Source organism: Coregonus clupeaformis, chromosome 36 (genome assembly GCF_020615455.1).
Source record: "Coregonus clupeaformis isolate EN_2021a chromosome 36, ASM2061545v1, whole genome shotgun sequence".
NCBI lineage: Eukaryota > Metazoa > Chordata > Actinopteri > Salmoniformes > Salmonidae > Coregonus > Coregonus clupeaformis.
The window spans coordinates 24,240,182-24,261,675 of record NC_059227.1 but is presented as its reverse complement, the minus strand read 5'-3'; the positions used below and the strand labels follow the sequence as shown (position 1 = coordinate 24,261,675).

The window sequence follows — 21,494 nt, the reverse complement described above, 5'->3', positions numbered from 1 at the left end:
GAATAAACTATAATAGTATAGAATAGAGCATAGTCAATAAATCACTAAATTACTTGAATCCTGATTCCACTTTTTATAATGTGGCCTTGGTCTGAGTTTTACTGCTATAAATAAGTTACATCAGGATGCATTTGAACCTATTTCTATACCTAACATGTTATATTCAGGCGTGAGCAATGTAATGTGACCCAATGGAAAACTGTGACTGTGCCACATTAGCTTCTTTCCTGACAGCTAGCTTGAAGATGACATAAACACTTTCAACCTAGCCTGACATGTGACGGTTTCTATGGTAACACAATCACGCACAAACACGCACACAGGCAAGACGGAATTCCTTCACTGAAGTTGCAAGGCCGTGGCAAAATGGATAGGATCCTTAGGATATCCACATTATACAGTGAGTGAGCTATCACATTGTTTTATGAAGTTACTCATTTCTTTACAATGCCAAATAACTTTTCCATTTTTATTTTTGCTTGCCTAACATTAGTGTACAGCAGTCTACTTTGCTGATGGAGAATATTCAACGACTCTGTCTTTATCCAACCCAGGCCTGTTTCACTGAGAACCTCATTACACATAAAAAAGCTGATTTATGTAAATTGCCGCGATCTGCCAAGATTAGGAATCACAGACTTTGAGGATATGAAGGTAAAGGGAGATGAAGCTGAGAAGCTTTCAGATTCTAAGCCTGCATTGAATACTTATTGAAATTTCAATAGAGTGATTTTGAACGAAAAGGTCTGAATGTAAAGTAGAAATAGTCTAGGCTACATATAGGCTAGACTCATGGCGTTTGCAACGCCAGGGTTGTGGGCTCGTTTCCCACGGGGAGCCAGTATGAAATGTATGCACTCACTAACTGTAAGTCGCTCTGGATAAGAGCGTCTGCTAAATGACTAAAATGTAAAATGTAATTAAGGCACTAAAATGTCCTGGGAGAGCCACCATGAATGTGTGCAGGATTGTTTCAACCCAAATAAGAAAACACTGGGCAATATTCCCATCTCAGTGGTAGGCTAATTATTCAAGATGGGTCTCACAGCATGATATATCATACACAGCCAAATGCAGACAATCGGATTCAGCACTGAGAATAATTCATATTTCATAGGCCAACTCATAAGGGTAGCATCTAAGCTGGACCCGGGTTTATATTTCTAATGTGCATGGTCATACCATAATTCATAGCATTTTATTAATTTAGGGTTATCCCTACATTTCAAGCACACCTGAACATTTCTGTAATTAGCAGGGTGCAACGTACCTGAGTGACGCAGTGGTCTAAGGCACTGCATCGCAGTGCTAACTGTGCCACTAGAGATCCTGGTTCGAATCCAGGCTCTGTCACAGCCGGCCGCGACCGGGAGACTCATGGGCGGCGCACAATTGGCCCAGCGTCGTCCAGGGTAGGGGAGGGAATGGCCGGCAGGGATGTAGCTCAGTTGATAGAGCATGGCGTTTGCAACGCCAGGGTTGTGGTTTCGATTCCCACGGGGGGTCAGTATAAAACAAATATATATGTATTCACTAACTGTAAGTCGCTCTGGATAAGAGCGTCTGCTAAATGACGTAAATGTACTGAACATTGCAGATAGAAATACTATGAATAGAGCTGCCATTATCTCCTCACTCTGTACATTTCAGAGAGGCATGTCTATTCTAAAATACAATACACTTATATCTGAAGATTCTACAACGTACCCTACTGAATATGACCCAGATCGAGCCTATGATTTGGCTCAGCTCCTCCTCCCTGTGTTGCGCCCCCTGTAGGCCATCTCTGCCCATGTGCGTGAGCTGCTGGGGATTTCAGAGCCGCTGTGGAGCTGCAGCATCGCAGACCACCGCCACCACCCCAGAGACAGCATGGGCCTGTCCCTAGATAAGAATAGCAGGACAGGGGACTGGGCTGACTCCTTCACCTACAAACAGCTCCTCAACGACAGGAAACAGTTAATGGAATTTTGCGTGTGATAAAATGCTAAATGACTAAAATGTAAAATGTAAAATAAAATGAACATGTGAATGGATTAACTGTCTGTCAATGTGTTGTTTGTAAGAATCAGAATCACCTTTTCGCCAAGTAAATTTAAAATTAGTAGAATTTTACTTGGTGATATGGTGCTACTAGCAATAGATTGCAAACAGAATGCAGACAGAGGAATTTACACAAAGTTTACATATATTATATACAAAATAGATAATGTAGGCATAGAACTATAGAGTAAGAGAGAATTTACAGAGAGGATATACAAATGTGCATTATAAATATATATGTGCAGAGGTAAGGATGCTCCGTGATATAGTGCAACAACATGTGCCTATGTACAGTTTATTTACAGTGTTAATGTGCAGAGCTGAACAGAGTGCAATTACGGTAGTGCAGTTATTATATGTACAGTTCAATGATGGCTTGATGCAGTGCGCAGCACAGAGTGCATAGTCCCTTAGTCTCTATGGACCAAATGGCCAATTGGTGAGGTACACAGCACGGGGAAAGAAACTGTTCGGCTGTCAGTTTGTTTTGGTCATGATTGACCTGAACCGTTTACCAGAGGGGAGTCTTTGGAAGATGGGGTGTCCGGGGTGGGCGGGGTAGGCAATGATCTTTCCTGCTTGCCTCCTTCCCCCGGGGGGGCAGGTCCTCGATGGAGGGCAGGTGGCAGCCGATGACCCTCTCTGCAGACCAGACAATGTGTTGCAGTTTGCCCTTGGAGGGAGGAGTGGTTTAGTTGTGAACAATGAAGCAATAATGTTCCAATCAATTACAGATGTTGATGTAGACAGATTGTAAAGACAGGGCTTTGTAAGGCGCTTTGTGATTAAATTGGTGTTCTGGAGTGTGTGTTTAGTTTTTCTGATGATTTCATTTGCAATAATATAGTGATTGAGGGGTAACAGCCGGTTCAGTGCAGGGCTTAGAACTATGACCCTGTAGTTACTATACTAACACATGTGCCAATAGGGTCCAGACCTCCTGGCATAGTATGCAAAACAGATACATATCCTAAGCCAAGGGCCCAAGGCTATGTTCCACGGCTAACCAGGTTTGCGTTTCTTCCACCTCCAGATTGACCACTTATTCATGGTCCAATAGAGTATGAAGGTTTGATTGAATTATATTAATACTCCATTGGTCCATGAACAAGTGGGACACAGTTGCCTTGTCACAATGTCCTTTATTGATTAACTAGGTAATGAAAGATACAACAACAGGATGTCATTTTCTGCATTCTACAGAATGTATTAGACAGATGAAAACTGTAAAGGCTCCTGGAATCACCATAGATTCCTTCATTCCAACACCTTGGGTACACACTGTCTCTATTGATCTGAACCCTGCCTGTATACAGTGGCTGAATGAGGCTCTATATTGATTTGCAGTAGAACTCGTCAGTGCAATTCTGTAGTAGATGAAACCCAACACCTTGTGAATTATGAGGAGCTGGGGTAAGAGTCAGGAAAGGCTTTGTTTTGAGGACAAAAACAATGAGACTGATGGTATTTCCTGTTAAGAGAATGCATTTAGAGATCGCACATGGGCTTTGTCAACATGAAAAAGTGTAGTATATGATCAGAAGATGATCTGACTTACGATGTATCATTCCAGGTCATCTTCGGCACTTCTTTACGTCACAATACCGTGTAAGCCCGCAGGGCTAAAACCTAGACATTATCTCATGTAGCTAACGCAAGTATTCAGGTCTCAAGCAAGGTTGTGATTCACCAAACCACCTCTGTTACATAACCACAGCAGCAATAGCCTTTGGCTAGCCCTGTGCTTTAGCCTGAGGAGTGGGTGCAAGAGACAGGGCAGGGAGTGCCAAGATGGTTATCGCCAACCTGTCATTTTCTTGTGGCCTTATTGACTGCAGAAGTAGTCAGGTCAGTACCCAGCTACCTGGGCATCTCTTGAAAGCTTCTGAAATTAGCATATATATGGTCATTTTTCAGTTTGCCAATAGATCATACACATTGTAAGGCTATTATGTCACCACATGTGCAATGGCCTATACATTTTGGGTTATTTGTGTGGTTGCTTGTTTGCAGATCTGCCTGCAGCATATCTGTTCTTATTATAAACCAATTAGATTGTGTTTGTATGTCACTGCATGACATCATTGAGCTTAATTGGCTTAACGCTTGCTCATAAATGTGTTAAGCTCATAATCATTGTGATGATAAATGAATAACAGCATGGTGAATTATACAGTATTTCCATATAGCCTACTGTAGGGCCACTGCATTGTCAGATGTGAAATTGAGTTCATACATAGCCTACTCATTTAAATAATCAGTAGACAGGTGCAAGATTGTGCTGGGAGGCATTGCAACTGTCTGTCTGTTTGTGGATGAATGCACAAATGGCCCCTAGTGCTCGGGGGTGCCCTCGATTACCATTCCAAGCACAGCAGTGCACCTCTGGTCACCCGCGAAATGGAGCTGGCTCGCTGACGGGGAAAGGTTGATAGTATAGTCCACGACTTGTGTGACGCCCGGACCGGATGACAGAGGGGATCTAGTGGGGTGTCAGTCTGATTGAGCCCGCATATCACCGGCGGACCTGCTGAGAAAAAGCGATGCGAACATCTGACTTCTGCGCGATCCGAATTCAGCACCAGCAGTCAGTTGACAGCGCCGTATCGCTACAAAGGCGTTTTCTCTGCTATTAAACGGTTCATGCGGGCCAAATGCGCAGAGGCAATCCTCTGTGTTGTAGCTGGAAAGCTGCAGCCTCAAAGCGATAGCGGGACCTCATCCACCTGCAGTTTTCTTTTAGATAGCCAACATCCAGTGAGAATTTCCCACCTTGGAATGTTGCTTTCTATGGTCATGGATTTCTTGAAGGACATCGGTGGTTTCGAAGGCCATTCTCACAGACTATATTAGGATCCAGCGCACATTTTTGGGAGACCTGAGTCCGTTCAAGGAACCACCATTTACATTACACAGAATTCTGTCAAAATGTTTTGGCGCTCATAACAGCATTTGGGGAAGAATTTACGCGGTAGGCTTACTACCCCAGATTGAACAGGGCTGATGCTCCGTCTTCAAGGTAAACTTTAAGCTATATTTGTATAGCCTACCATACATTAAATGCATCACATTGCTGTTGAACTCTTTTGGGGAATCGGCTTTGAAGAAATACCATGGGGAGCAGCGGTACGGTTTTTTAGTGCAATTAGGCTCCCATCCTCATTGCTTCTCTCACCGCGGGCTATCTGAAAAGGTGAGGAATCTCCTAAAGACAGCTGTCATGCGCCTTGATCTTTGAAAAGCTAGGCTATAACACCGCAAGGTCAAAAAATCCCTTCAAATTATGAGCAAAGCAGTCAGATTACAAATTGTATTTATAGAACCCCCTTGCTTGCATGTTGAGATTTTTATTTTTTGTCTAGTTGAAACTGAAAATCGTGTAATGTGCCCATTATCGTCTTGTCCACTTACAGATGCATGGTGGATCACATCAGATTGAATTAAGATGTGAAATGACTGCGCTTGTGCTCGCACATTATATGAGTTCTTATCAGTCCAACCAAGATAACTTGCAGTGCTACGAGAGAATGAAATATGACCATAAACAAAATATGAACCATAAACAGCCATTACTGAAATGCAAATTAGGCATCAGTCATTCACTTGTTATCTTGTTGTAGGCTATTGCCTATAATAAAACAGCTTGGATTGAGTAGCCCAATTAACGACTGGACAAGGTACAATTCAAACAGATGTATATTGCTACAGGTCTCTGAAATGTGAATATGTGGCCCTAATGACTTATAAACGTGTTTCATCTTTTTATGTCGGGTGTTGGTTATCATCTATTGTATTATTCATGGGAGCCGGAGGCACCATTGTAACTGCCACACCATATAATATTTCTGTTGGCTGACTGCTAGAACGGCTACAACGCATTCTGATCACAACATTCAATATCACGCAGAACCATTCATCATCGCATAGCCTTTTCATTGAAGGCAATGCTTATGTCTTTCACTAACGTGATTCATAGTCTAAAAAAAGAGGGATGTAGTATAGTCCCTTCCACCACCGACACATACAATGAGCTGTGGCTTGGGCTACAGTAGAATGAACACATCGACCTAATTTACATTGCTTACCACACAGTAGCTTTGCTGAATGCACAGCATATCCAGTAGGAAAGGGGGGAAAGCAAACAGTGGGCCTATTGATTATTCGGCCCATAGGATTGGATGTATTTGCAAGGAGAAACAATCTATTCCCTCTAAAAGGTGAAAAACAACAGATGCATTTTTGGATCTTCACGCCAAAGGGAAAAGGAGGGTTCACACCAAAAATATGATTCTAAAAGCGCTAAAGACAATTCTATTGATAGAGAAGGGCCTGTTCACTCAGCATGCTAAGACGCCCCTCTTCATGTTGAAACTTAACCAGTGCCACCTCAGATCCCACAGTTCTTTGGGATCTGCTCAACTGGAGAACATGGCTGGCAGCTCATTACATCCAGGGTTTAGGTCACCTCAGCCATGTTACCTACCTATCTAATATCAATGGGAAGAAAATGAAAGGAATTAAGCATTATTTTATGCCTCTGTGTAGATCGATTTGACGGTGTGTGTGTGTATGAGAGAAAGAGAGAGAGAGAGAGAGAGAGAGAGAGAGAGAGAGCTATAAGATCAGTTTGATTCATTCATTAGGCCACCCTAAATGTAATTTACCTTTTCCTCCATAATTCAGACCACATCAAAGTATGACCACAATGGCAAATAAAACACCAGATGTTATTTATTGACCTGCCATAGTAGCATTGGAATCCAATAGGCCAATGAAATCTGTGGAACAATAGTACTGACTCAATGCAGTATTAGGTTGTATGAAAATGAACCTTTAAATACCTGCCATCCCAAAGTGAGATTTTGGTGTTGCCATGGTATCAAGGATGTCACCCTAGACCTAACACATTGTGTTGGCAGACACTGATGTAAATTGGTATTCCAACAAACACACACTCTCTCACACACCCACACACTCTCTCTCTCTCACTCGCTCTCGCATGTGCACACACACACACGCACACACACATACACACACACACACACACACACACACACACACACACACACACACACACACACACACACACACACACACACACACACACACACACACACACACACACACACACACACACACACACACACACAGGCTGATGGTGTGTTCAGGACATACTTAAACCATTCAACTCCAATTTGACAGTTTAATTAAGGAATATTTGTAATCAAACACCAACTAATTTCATGTGGTAAACAATTCCCTCCAGGTCAACAAACCAGAAAGTGTTTATATCCGCATGGAATGCTACCATGCCCCTAATGTGTTTCTCCTAATAAAATATGAAATGTCAGTTTCATTCCACAACCTCAATACATGTACTGAAGCATTTTGCTGCCGATGGAGAGTGCAGTATCTAGTTATGTCTCTGCAGTGCTTGCGTGAGACAGTGCCATTACGCAGAAGTTCTGTGTGTAGGCACGACAAGCATTAGTTTCCTCTCTCTCTCAGGGCTCTTGTCTCTCTCTCTCTCTCTCTCTCTCTCTCTCTCTCTCTCTCTCTCTCTCTCTCTCTCTCTCTCTCTCTCTCTCTCTCTCTCTCTCTCTCTCTCTCTCTCTCTCTCTCTCTCTCTCTCTCTCTCTCTCTCTCTCTCTCTCTCTCTCTCTCTCTCTCTCTCTCTCTCTCTCTCTGTCTCTGTCTCTTTCTCTCTCTCTCTCTGTCTCTCTCTCTCTCTCTCTCTCTCTCTCTCTCTCTCTCTCTCTCTCTCTCTCTCTCTCTCTCTCTCTCTCTCTCTCTCTCTCTCTCTCTCTCTCTCTCTCTCTCTCTCTCTCTCTCTCTCTCTCTCTCTCTCTCTCTCTCTCTCTATCCCTCTCTCTGTCTCTCTCTCACCCCCCTGGTTCCAAGCCCAGAGCCCAGGGCCCACAGCCCAGCAGCAATGTGATGATGCAGTAGAGGCTTTCTCTATATGAGCCCCAGCATACGTTAGACCATCTGAAAACAGATCCCTCATGACCCAACTGGCCCAGCTGCCTGCCTGCTGCAGAAGTGTGTGTGTGTGTGTGTGTGTGAGAGAGAGAGAGAGAGAGAAAGAGAGAGAGAGAGAGAGAGTGTGTGTGTGTGTGTATAATGCTGTATAAGGATTTATTGGGTAATCGCTACCCCAGGGAAAGCATAGATATCCTCCACTAAAACAGTAGTGTGCCTCTGCTGCCGTTGCACTTGAGTGTCTCTGTATAGGTTGTTGTCTAGCAAGCTGCTTTCTATCAGGAAAAATGCACCCATGTGTGGGCATGTGTGTGTGTGTGTGTGTGTGAGTGCGTGCGTGCGTGTGAACATATGTGTGTGTGTCTGCAAGTGTTCTCTATGTTATCTAAGGGTTGACGTTCTAAGGTTGAGTAAACACTTGATTAAACCATTGATTGATTATCTAGTTATTTGTTCATCTAGGGGATGAATGTGACCTGCTATGCAAATTGCTGTGTAGAAACCCCAACGTAATTAAATGCAAATTAGAGAGACAGGCGCCGACATGTATTTCCTGCTGCTCATCTTGTCTCGGCGATGGGGTTGTACTTTTGTCCTCACAAAACGAATTTCGCAGTGATAACCGTCTCAACCATTCTCTTCACGTTTGGCTGAGTTATCACCGGCGAAAAAAGCCCCATCTCTACGGAGTGAATCAATATCACGTCTCCATTGCCATTTGAGTCGGGAAGGAGCAGGTCCTCTCTGCCTCATTGCACATCCAGAGGCTGTGCCATCCAGAGCAAAGCAGAAGGTTGGTTGGCACACACACATAAACACACACTCACACGCATACTAACTTGCTATCTCTCTTTCACACACAGAAAAGAACACACCTACACACATGCAAACCCACCTATACACGAAACCACTAAACACCTAACCCCTCAACACACACACATACACGCATTCTCCCATTACACATTCTCTCTCTAACACCTACATACCACCAGCCGTCTTTCCTCAGTTTGGGTCACGATCTGGCAGTCGTTTGCCATGCTTAACGAGTGTCATAACTTGTCCATTTAACAATTACACCACAGTCCATTTGTCATCGACTTTACTTCGGACCTCTCTCACCAGCACCAGCCACCTGAGCAGTCAACACAGGACAGAGAGTCAACACATTTCTATGACTGTTACTCAGTCGTGCTAAAACGCCCTATAAAACAGGAGCATAAACCTGCTCTCTAAGAAAAGTGGGATTTTGATGTACTGTGGTGTTCATTGGAATGTCAGACCAGGGAGACAGTGTGTGCTCTGCTCTCTCTAAAATGATGTCACTATGTTCCCGTTTTTATTATCGGCTGCAGACTCCTAGGCGACTTCCTTTTTCCTTTAGTCGTTAGGCCGGGATGTGTTTTACTGCTGTCAGATGACAGGTGTTGTCACTATATTCCCACCAGGCCTCAGTCTCTGTTAACGTGGCAACAGAACGTTCCCCAATGGCAGTTTGTCACTCTTGTTCCGTCTACAGAATTCTTCATTCCCTGACACATTCAGAGAATTTTGAGACATTCTTCACATTCCTCAAACTGTTTTGACAGTTAAGGTTATTGTTTTACAGATTCTATATCAAAAGCTGCAGGTGGAAAAAGCTTTTGAAGGCGTACAGAGAGCTTCCAGGCTTTTATACTGACACATTATTCAAGACACAGAGATATAACCTCAGATATTACCAGGACCAAAGAAAAACCAATGATGATAAAACAGATATAACGTTCTGTATCTAAAGGTTAGGCTTTGAGTTGTACTACTGTTGAGAGCTCTTTAAGGGAGGAAGGTGCAACGTCCAACACCTAATCAAGAACCATGAGACGCATGGCATTCATGTTTACTGTACATGTAGCCAATAAGAATGCGTTATATAACCCATTATGAGCAGTATTTCATGTGTCGTTAGGCGAACTCCCTCTGCACTCCAGCCGCAGTATCCCCCACTACTCACTAGACTACCTGCAGAGCTGTTCTCCTTTCTTAGGTCTCAGGATTCAGAATAGAATACTTCACTGTCTCTGGCATTGTTTTTGTCTGGGTGTATGATTGTTTTGTTCTGTTTTGTCTGGACCCCAGGAAGAGTAGCTCTGGATAAAGTAACAGCTAATGGATATCCAAATACAATTCTGTCTCTCTCGTCTCTACTTCGTTGTTTTTGTGTGGGTGTATGTGATTGCTTTGTTTTGTGATTTGAGTTGACTCCAGGATCCAGAAAGTAGAGTAGCTGTATCAAAATGAACAAATGCAATCTTTTCTCTCCAGTCTCTACTTCAGCGTACACAGCCATCCTATCAGGAGGGGAAAAAACTTAGATCAGTCTGGTGAAGCTTAATGTTATTAAAATCCTTTCTCTCTTGTCTCCTATTTAGGCGGAAATTACCTTAGATCAGTGTCTTGGGGTTATCTTTATCCAACTCCATGTAGGATATTACAATTCTTTCTCTCTCTTATCTGGCCAGGTGTGTTAGCCTGACTGGAAAGCCTGATGGAGACCCTGCTAGTTTACTTGATGGTCCTTGGCATGGCTGTAAAGGCCCACAAGGTCCAGTTGTGCCCAAAACGCTGCGTCTGCCAGATGCTCAACCCCAACCTGGCAACCCTCTGCGACAAGAAGGGCCTCCTCTTTGTCCCGCCAAACATCGACCGGCACACCGTCGAGATGCGTCTGGGCGACAACTTCGTCACGAGCATCAAACAGCGGGACTTTGCCAACATGACCAAGCTGCAGGACCTGACGTTGTCTCGGAACACCATCGGTTCCATCTCGCCTCACGCCTTTAAAGATCTGGAGAACCTCAGGGCCTTGCACTTGGACAGCAACCGTCTGACGAGGCTCACCAACGACACCTTCAGCGGGATGTCCAAACTTCACCATCTCATTCTTAACAACAACCAACTGATTCATATCCACATCGGGGCCTTTAATGATCTCACGGCTCTAGAGGAGTTAGATCTGTCCTACAACAACTTAGAAAGCACCCCCTGGGTGGCCATCCAGAGAATGACCAGCCTCCACACCCTGGGCTTGGACCACAACATGCTTAGCTACATCCCTGAGGGAACTTTCTCCGGCCTGCAGAAGCTCAAACGGCTTGACGTCACCTCCAACAAGCTCCAGAAGCTTCCGCCAGACCCCGTGTTTCAGCGGGCTGGGGTTCTGGCTACGTCAGGAAGCATGGGTCCGTCGTCATTTGCGTTGAGTTTTGGGGGGAACCCACTGAGGTGTAACTGTGAGCTACTGTGGCTGAGGAGGCTGAGGAGGGAGGATGATCTGGAGACGTGTGCGGCTCCGCAGCACCTGGCTGGGCGGTACTTCTGGACTGTGTCTGAAGAAGAGTTCCTCTGTGAGCCGCCTCTCATCACCAGACACTCCCAGGTAAGGCTGAGATGATAATAGGATCACAACACCTCATTTGTGAATAGTTTTGCAATAACCCAGTGATAACAGTGTAATGATAACTGTTTTTATCATGCTATTTGACACTGACAAAAAGTAATCATGATGTACACACTTTTTTAACACGATAATTAATTAAATATTGATAATTGTGTCATCCCTTTCCAGAATAAACGCATTTGTTGCAATAATTGTCTAACATCGATTATCATGCTATTGCTAACCACGATAACTGTTTTGATCATGATAATACAATAATTATCACGGTAACATCGTTTAACCCTACCACCATCTAACCCGCTCCAGGAGCTGCGAGCGTTGGAGGGTCAGAGGGTAGCTTTACGCTGTAAGGCCAGGGGCGACCCAGACCCCATCATCCACTGGATTGCGCCAGACGGCCGGCTCATGTCCAATTCCTCCCGGGCTGTGGTGCACAGTGACGGAACTCTGGACATCCTCATCAGCACTGTGAAGGACTCAGGTGGGTGTCATTGAAACGTCTGTTGTGGTAGACTACGTTGAGTGTTTCTGTTAGTGTGCTCTGGTTTTTCAGTAGGCCCTGAGGCCAGATTTTCAGACCATTTAATCCGAATCAAAATGATCCTATGATGAACTCTGTTCTCCCATTGCATTTAGTTCACCCTTTGTTTTAAAGGAAACAGAAAAGCAAATAAATGCTGATAAAGTTGTCAATGTTAATAAAGTTTTCAAAATTGAAAAACAGTTGTCCATACGCCCATATGCCAATAATTCACAATACCGCCTTGCGATCTGGAGAGCGGCCTTTTGCATCACCCCAATGGTCCAAATGTGGAATCCGTACCCTTTCCGATATTATGGGCAGTAATGGTTTGAGAGCATTCCAAGATTTGAAAGTTATACACATTACCAGGCAAATCATTTGTTCTGTATTTACAGCAATGCTGGCCTATCGAGTCCCTTGGGAAACCCAACTACCGAACCATCCAATGATGGGATTTATAAATAAATTATCTGGGCTCTCGAAAAGGACTGATCTCTATAATATATAAACAACTTTTTGAATCTGAACAACCATTTAATTAACTGGAGCAGAATATGGAAAAATATGACCTTGGCATACTGTAATCCAAACCATAAACTTATACATTTTAAGTTTGTTTACAGATTGTATTTAACACCAAGGAAACCTTTTGATGGAATTGGCCCTAACTCCCAACTGTTCATTGTGTCCCCTAAATAAGGTAGGCACATTCCTCCATATGATGTGGGAGTGCCCTGCAGTTAAATGCTTCTGGGGTAAAGTTACAAAATTCATTTTGAATTGCATGAATGTAAATATTCAATGCTTTGCATCTATTATGTTACTTAACGATGATAGCTCCTTGAATCTCTCAATCAATCAGAGACGATTACTGCTGGCAGGCAGCACTGCCGCAAAAAAATATTTTGGCTCTTAGATGGCAATCACCTCACTCTCTCCCAATTCACAAGTGAATACAGTTACTATTAGAAGCTATAACATTAGCATTATCGACAGCGAGAATGAATGGTACTAGTCAAGGAACAATTGAGGCCTGGACAAATATACTTTACTCTGTAAAGAATAATCTTGGCTAAAGCCCAACACATACAAATAAACAATTATATATACTGTATATATATACAATACCAGTCAAAAGTTTGGACACACCTACTCATTCATGGGTTTTTCTATTTTTACTATTTTTTACATTGTAGAATAATAGTGAATATCAACACTATGAAATAACACATATGGAAAAAGTTTTAAACAAATCAAAATATACTTTATATTTGAGATTCTTCAAAGTAGCCACCCTTTGCCTTGATGACAGCCTTGCACACTCTTGGCATTCTCTCAACCAGCTTCATGAGAAAGTCACCTGGAATGCATTTCAATTAACAGGTGTGCCTTGTTAAAAGTTAATTTGTGGAATTTCTTTCCTTCTTAATGCGTTTGAGCCAATCAGTTGTGTTGTGAGAAGGTAGGGGGGGTATACAGAGGATAGCACTATTTGGTAAAAGACCAAGTCCATATTATGGAAAGAACAGCTCAAATAAGCAAAGAGAAACAACAGTCCATCATTACTTTTAGACATGAAGGTCAGTCAATACGGTTTCTTCAAGTGCAGTCGCAAAAACCATCAAGCGCTATGATGAAACTGGCTCTCATGAGGACCGCCACAGGAATGGAAGACCCAGAGTTACCTCTGCTGCAGAGGCTAAGTTCATTAGAGTCACCAGCCTCAGAAATTGCAGCCCAAATAAATGCTTCACAGAGTTCAAGTAACAGACACATCTCAACATCAACTGTTCAGAGGGGACTGTGTGAATCAGACCTTCATGGTCAAATTGCTGCAAACAAACCACAACTAAAGGACACCAATAATAAGAAGAGACTTGCTTGGGCCAAGAAACATGAGCAATGGCCATTAGACCGGTGGAAATGTGTCCTTAGTCCAAATCAGAGATTTTTGGTTTCTGGGAGTGGGGGTAGGGGTAGGGGGGTTGGATGGAGAATGTGGGGTTGGGGGAATGGGTGGGGTTGTTTTATTTTCCTGTTTACACTGAATTTATTATCACTTAAACACTGTATGTTTTTCTTACTGGGTTTATTTATTATTTTGAGTAGCAGCCTATAGGTACATGTTTTATAAACTTATAATTTGACATGAATAATGTACCTGTTTTTTTTGTCAAAAACTAAATATTTTGTAAAAGTTATCAATCGCTCAATCAGGCTCCTTCACCTGTGTTGCCTCCAACCCGGCCGGGGAGGCCCAACAAACTGTGGACCTGATGATCATCAAACTCCCACACATCACCAACGGTACTGTGGAGAAGGAACCGAACCCAGGTTCTTCTGATATCGCCACGGTAATGAGGACGGGTGGTGGTGGGGAAGGCGGAGGCATGGTGCCACTGGGAAACACGAAGACGAGCCAGGAGAAGAAGGTGGTGATCAGTGAGGCAACGTCTACCTCTGCCCTGGTCAGGTTCAACTTCCAGAGGAGTATACCGGGCATCCGAATGTTCCAGATCCAATACAACGGAACCTACGATGACTCTCTGGTTTACAGGTGAGCACTGGCTTATATAGGGACTGTTTTTTGATGATTGATATTGATGCCTCATTTCGACTCTCAGAACCGAATGAGAACTAACAAGAACTTGTTGAGGGGGGTTTATGTTGTTGAAAAATGTATATAAATGTCAAATGTGCAAATTCTCATTGTAATTAGTTTACTGACATTCTTATTCAGTGACTTACAAAGTAACCTAGGTACAGTGTGTTGCAGTACATATACAGTACAGGGTCATTCCAGCAATTAGGTGCCTTTTGAGTAGTGTAACTTGGTAAAAAAAAGATGTTTTATTTCATCAAGTTTTTACATTCTGTCATGTTCAACTCAATACAAAACATGTTTTCCCATCTTAAATAAAATAAAATAAATACTATAGTAAGTGCCTATTAAGTGCCAAATAAAGTAACAGGGTTGATGACTTCATCTTAAATCCTCCATAAATCCCCTTGTGACAGGGGGAATGGAAGCTTGTTGTGTGCATCAGGGAGTGGCAATTGAATGCAAGCTTCACAAAAAATTGTTAAAACATTTTTTGCCTGTCTATCTACAGGGTTGAGGTGTTATGCTCGACCCGCTCCGTTTTCCACCACAAAACACCAGAACACCAGAAAATGGCCAAAAAGAGTAGAACCAACTCATCTGCTTTTACACTATGATTTGACTATTAGATGTTCAATGTTTATTTTAAAAATAATATTTAAAAAATAAGTTTCAACATATTAATAAAAGAGTTCAGTTCATGACCTTAAAATGAAGGACAGATTTATAGAATTTTCCATAAGGTTTATATTAAAGGGCACTTCATTTAATATAACAGGCTTTTAAAATTCTATATTTGTGCTTTCTTCCTAAAATATCAAAGGGAATCAAAAGGCACTCAGTTCGTGGAACGACCCTACACACAACATGTACAGCCATGATAATAAACTACATGACCAAAAGTATGTGACACCTGCTCATCGAACATCTCATTCCAAAATCATGGGCATTAATATGGAGTTGGTCCCCCCCTTTGCTGCTATAACAGCCTCCACTCTTCTGGGAAGGCTTTCCACTAGATGTTGGAACATTGCTGCGGGGACTTGCTTCCATTTAGCCACAATAGCATTAGTGAGGTCGGGCAGTGATGTTGGGCGATTAGGCCTGGCTCGCAGTCAACGTTCCAATTCATCCCAAAGGTGTTCGATGGGGTTGAGGTCAGGGCTCTGTGCAGGCCAGTCAAGTTCTTCCACACCGATCTCGAGAAACCATTTTTGTATGGACCTCGCTTTGTGCACGGGGGCATTGTCATGCTGAAACAGGAAAGGGCCTTCCCCAAACTGCTGCCACAAAGTTGGAAGCACAGAATCGTCTAGAATGTCATTGTATGCTGTAGCATTAAGATTTCCCTTCACTGGAACTAAGGGGCCTAGCCCGAACCATGAAAAACAGCCCCAGACCATTATTCCTCCTCCACCAAATTCGGGCAGGTAGCGTTCTCCTGGCACCCGCCAAACCCAGATTCGTCCATAAGACTGCCAGATGGTGAAGTGTGATTCATCACTCCAGAGAACACGTTTCCACTGCTCCAGAGTCCAATGGCGGCAAGCTTAACACCACTCCAGCCAATGCTTGGCATTGCGCATGGTGATCTTAGGCTTGTGTGCGGCTGCTCGGCCATGGAAACCCATTTCATGAAGCTCCTGACAAACAGTTATTGTGCTAACGTTGTTTCCAGAGGCAGTTTGGAACTCGGTAGTGAGTGTTGCAACCGAGGACAGACCATTTTTGCGCGCTATGTGCTTCAGCACTCAGCAGTCCCGTTCTGTGAGCTTGTGTGGCCTACCACTTCGCGGCTGAGCCGTTGTTGCTCCTAGACGTTTCCACTTCACAATAACAGCACTTACAGTTGACCGGGGCAGCTCTAGTAGGGCAGAAAGTTGACGAGCTGACTTGTTGGAAAGGTGGCATCCTGTGACGGTGCAACGTTGAAAGTCACTGAGCTCTTCAGTAAGGCCATTCGACTGCCTATATTTGTCTATGGAGATTGCATGGCGGTGTGCTCGATTTTATACACCTGTCAGCAACGGGTGTGGCTGAAATAACCAAATCCACTAATTTGAAGGGGTGTCCACATACTTTTGTATATATATTATACCTAATCAACAGAATCTAAACGAAATGTCAGCACTGAGCTGTAGGGAGAAGCCTAGATGAAAGAGAAAGCAGAATGTTACAAAAAGCTTCCGAAGATCTTTCAGGCCCCTTCTGAAAAACGAGTCTACACAATGTTCTTTCATCTAGCAACCCTTTCATTCCATATTTGGAACTTATCTTCATGATACAATATGATGTGACCATTTAGCACACACTTTTATTCAAAGTGACTTACAGACAACAAATACTGTACATACAGTATATTTATTGTATGAGATCCATTTGGGAATAAAAAATACACAGCTCTGGTCTTTCAAGCACACAGCACCATGGTCCAACAACCGAGCCACTGGATCTATTGTGAATTTCTCTTCTGAGAGATGGGTGTGCATACAATCTTTCATCTTTTATGCATCCGACTTCTCAGTGGGTGTTTTTGTGTATCAGGGGGTTGGGTAAAAATAACTAATTTGGACAATAAAGTATTATTTTTCATCTTTCACACCTTTGACTATACATTAGCAATTCAACTTTCTTTTTTTAACCATTGGAATCACTGTGACTCTGTTACTCGTCCACTCTAGACACTGCTGTTCATAACATTCTCTCATCTCTTACCACTTTTAGGCCATAGCCCTGTGCTATTTGTTATTGCAATATAATGTATAATTGGTCTACAATTGCTCTAGTATACTCTCACCTCTTTCATTTCACACCAACTATCTATCTCTCTGTATTTTCAGAATGATCCCTTCGAGCAGTAAGAGTCTCCTGGTGAACAACCTGGCGGCCGGTACACAGTACGATCTGTGTGTGCTGGCCATCTACGATGACCTGGTGACCTCCCTGACTGCCACACGAGTGGTGGGGTGCGTCCGCTTCACCACCGAGCCACAGTACCTCCGCTGCCACTTCATGCAGTCCCAGTTCCTGGGAGGGACCATCGTGGTCATCATCGGAGGGATCATCGTGGCGTCCGTCTTAGCCTTCATCATCTTCCTCATCGTGAGGTACCGAGTGTGTAACCAAGGTGATGAGGATAAGGTAGGAGTATTGAGTATTACTTTTTTCTTTGGGGCTACTGTCTCTGGATTATTTATATTGACAGATGTGATGATGAATGTTGAGGTCATTTTCCCCTGGGGATTAATAAAATCTCTCTCTATCTCTTTCATAAGGCTTTGGAGATGGGTGAGATCCCATCTCTGAGCAGTGATGGTCAGCTCCAGGGCTGCGGCGTCCCCAAGGCCATGTCCAAGTCTCTGTCCAAGCAAATTCTCCAGCCAGAGAAACCAGAGAAGGAGGACAAGGAGTCTCTGAGGGTGGCCCTTCCTCCTCGTGAGCCGGTCAAGCAGCAGAAACCCCCAGCCCTGACCACCACCACATCTACCAAGACCTCCATCCCCGACTGCACTGTCTCTACTTCCGCAGCCAGTCACCCCTGGCACCCTGCCTCCCCCGTCACCCTGAGGCAAAAACGGACCGGTATCACTGCCACCGGCGGTCCGAAACCCGGAGAAGCCCGCCGAGCCGAAGGCCAGACAGATGTGCAGTTAGAGAACACAAATCGGAATAACTCGTCAGAAGCTAAAATGGCTGCCGCCTTGGCCGTAGCGGTTCCCAACCTTTCCACAAAATGGACGCCGGTCGCTAGGCGGCCGCGCCCCCCTGGAGCCTCCTCCCGCCATTACATGACGGTACCAGCAGGGGGTGTGAGGGTGAACCGGCGGCACTCTCTGAACGTGGACTCGTACAAGGAGCGCTGCTACGTCAGCCTGGTACAGCAGCAGCAGCCAAAACCTGGCGGGAGTTTACGCTCCAAACGCAGTCTGTCCATGAGCGGAGAATTGCCCCCGTTGGAGAGTGCAATGGCAAACATATGCAGAGGCAGAGACAAGCTATCCCGATCCGAGTGGCTTCTCGAAAGCACTCTATGATCTGGATTTTACTGGATTTTACTGGCTTATAGGTTCTTTGTTTTACTGGATTGGATTTGTGGCCGGTCGTGGAGCAAACAGTAACTTTATGCCTTGTTCAGAGAGTTACTGTGGTATTTTATCTGCGAGACCCACAATTCCTCTTGTATTTCTGAAGACAAGGCAGCCAAACAGGGTTTTAAAGGGCAAATGTTTCACATTTGTTTTTCTACCTAAAAAGCAAATATCCTCTCAAAGTCATCTTTATAGCGACTTCGGATATAACTTTGATGAAAGGCACAAAAAAATGCTTAAAGCAACTTCATGTACAAAAATGTTAAGTTGTGTAACATATAGGCTAACACGATACACCCGTAAGTCTTCATATGGTATTGAATGCAGTAATCTTGGAAGTCTAGCATAATTTAGAGAGAGGGTGAGAAAGGGATGGATGATCATACTTGTTATAACATTGCCTGTTACTTAAAGTGATTACAATAACTGTGTAGACAATGAATGGACATATTTCTTGTCATCAGTTTTACAGACAGTTGGTGACATGTCTTAATTAACTTGGCGGCGTTTGGAGGAATTGTGAATGTGCAGAACACCCCAGGCGGAGGTGTAGAACAGAATGTACCCAGGCTGTGTCTGAAATTGCACCATATTCCCTGTAGTGCACTACTTGACCATGGCTCTGGTCCAAAGTGGTGCACTATATAGAAGAGGGTGCAATTTGGGCCGCAGCCATCAGTCTAGTGACAGAGCTGGATCTTTTCATCAAGCCGCACCAGACACACAGCACAATGCAGCATTCATGGCAACCCGTCTGTGTCGATTGAGCCTAATACTGCCCTCCGGTTTGCATCAATACATTTTTATCACGTAATTACACACAAAGACTCACGCTCATAGGATTCCTGTCACAACTGATATGACAGTCTAAACCAACACAGACAGGATGACAGGCGCAATTCCGATACGTCAGCAGGTGGATGGGGCTCGATAAAGGATTGGTGGTCCATTTTCATGTTTTTTACTATTATTAAGACATCATTTGTCATGTCAGGCCATGAACCATTGTACATTGACTTGTTGGTAAAGAGAAAACGAAAGCTAAACGGTAGGCTGTATGAGAAGTCGGCTCTTGATTTTGCTGTTGTTTCTGTTTGATGTTTACCAGTATAAATAAACCAATGAGAAAAAGCAATCTAATGTAGTTTTAAACTGACAATACCTGTACAGTTATTGCTTGTGACATCCATTTGCCAGGTACCTACTGTAGCTTTCTTAAGTCCTATAACATGAAATGCAACACAGAGGACACGGCAGAAGTCATTTCCGTTTGAGCTCCATTTTCCAGGTACCATCTGACACTAGCCCTTCTGAAGTCTGACAACATAACATGCAGAGGGATACCTAGGACGTCATGTTTACAGTAGGCCACATGTTGGTAGATAGATTCCATCCCAAACTACCTTCAATCTCGAGTCATGACTGACAAAACAAATGATATCTCTTTCTCCAGCCAGGATAATCATCACATCTGTAATGATTTTTAAGGTTCAGCATAATCTTAAAGCATTTTAATCCCCCCTCCTTCTCTCTGAGAGTAGAAAGAATGGTAGACCTCATCTCCTATGTTTGTACAAAGGCAACAGGAAGCAGATGATGAAAAGAGGTCATGCTAGTCACCTGGGACTCCCCCTTTCCCTCCTCCCCCACTCTCCCTCCACCCTCCTCCCTGCCCGCACATCTACACTCCTAGTCAGAGAGAGCCTCTACCCTGACACTCCTGCGATGCACTGAGGAAGATGCCAGGTAGGCACTGCAGAGAGAGAGACAGAGGGAGAGAGAGAGAGAGAGAGAGAGAGAGAGAGAGAGAGAGAGAGAGAGAGAGAGAGAGAGAGAGAGAGAGAGAGAGAGAGAGAGAGAGAGAGAGAGAGAAGGAATGTGGGAGAGAGGAGAGAAGGAAAATGGTAGAGGGAGAGAGAGAGAGGGATGATGGAGATAGAGAGAAGGTAGAATGAGAGAAAGAGGGATGGAGAAAGAAGGGCGCAGAGGGAAGAGGATAAAAGGGGGAAAAGAGGGATGTAGAGAATATGCAAGCTCACCATATGAGATGAGTCTCTCTCTCCCTCTCTCTGAGCTGTCACACACACACATACACACACACGCATGCACACACACACACAGTATCAATATATTGATATCTCAATATCATATAATTTTTGGGTAACAATTAAGTACCTTAATGTGACTGTTTTCAATTCAAATGGTAAAAAATAAACAAAAATAGCTTCTTAGCGAAGATACATTTCTCAAGAAAGACTGTCTGGGAGTGGTCTGAGTGGGGAGGCGGAAACTGAAAACTAGCTGTTATTGGCAGAGAGGTTTGGAACTCTTTCTCATTGGTCTATTGATTAATTTTGGTGATATCACCAGGCAGGCTAAAACTCCATCCCACCAAAACAGGCTGAAATATCAGGCAGTCTTTTCAAACAGCTCTTACACTAAAAGGGCATTATCATCATTTTCACAATTTCCCAGTATTATTCCAACCTCATGGAGTGGAAATATATATAAAATACAGGAATTTCACGTTTTTGACTGCACTGGGTCTTTTATGCTAGCATGGACATGCACAAAGTGGGGGGGGCGGGAAAGGGCTCAAAACTAAATCAGTGAAATTGAGGCCAGAAATATTTGTAGCGTGGGATAAAAGAGGTGGAACTGCCTAAGTGGTAAAGTGGTAGGTTAACATTATCTAACATTACCTCTGGCTTTCCTTGACAGGCTAAAAGCCCAAAATGGCGGTAAACCTTCAACTCCTTTCTCTAATATAATGAGACTAGTGTTGGCCATGGTTATTGTCCAGGACCAGGCCAATGCAGGATT

The 21,494-nt window shown here is 43.7% G+C and overlaps 1 protein-coding gene and 1 long non-coding RNA gene across 4 annotated transcripts; both read left to right on the top strand.

Moving 5' to 3' along the window:
• The first annotated feature begins 65 nt into the window (after positions 1 to 65).
• On the top strand, positions 66 to 2,036 carry LOC121552490. 2 transcript variants are annotated; one of them, XR_005997206.1, is made up of 3 exons: positions 66 to 400; positions 555 to 654; positions 1,780 to 2,036. It is a non-coding gene; the product is annotated as an uncharacterized LOC121552490 (long non-coding RNA). The 2 variants fall into 2 exon arrangements; XR_005997205.1 differs by lacking the exon at positions 555 to 654.
• A 2,300-nt stretch (positions 2,037 to 4,336) lies between these two features.
• Positions 4,337 to 19,797, top strand: LOC121552578 (leucine-rich repeat and fibronectin type-III domain-containing protein 5). 2 transcript variants are annotated; one of them, XM_041865536.2, is made up of 6 exons: positions 4,337 to 5,062; positions 10,521 to 11,437; positions 11,765 to 11,939; positions 14,199 to 14,538; positions 17,424 to 17,724; positions 17,859 to 19,797. In XM_041865536.2, the coding sequence occupies exons 2-6, from the start codon at positions 10,547 to 10,549 to the stop codon at positions 18,615 to 18,617; spliced, it is 2,466 nt and encodes an 821-aa protein (XP_041721470.1). In that variant the 5' UTR covers positions 4,337 to 5,062; positions 10,521 to 10,546; the 3' UTR covers positions 18,618 to 19,797. The 2 variants fall into 2 exon arrangements, with proteins under 2 accessions (XP_041721470.1, XP_041721469.1); XM_041865535.2 differs by having other exon boundaries at positions 4,337 to 5,236.
• Positions 19,798 to 21,494: the final 1,697 nt, after the last annotated feature.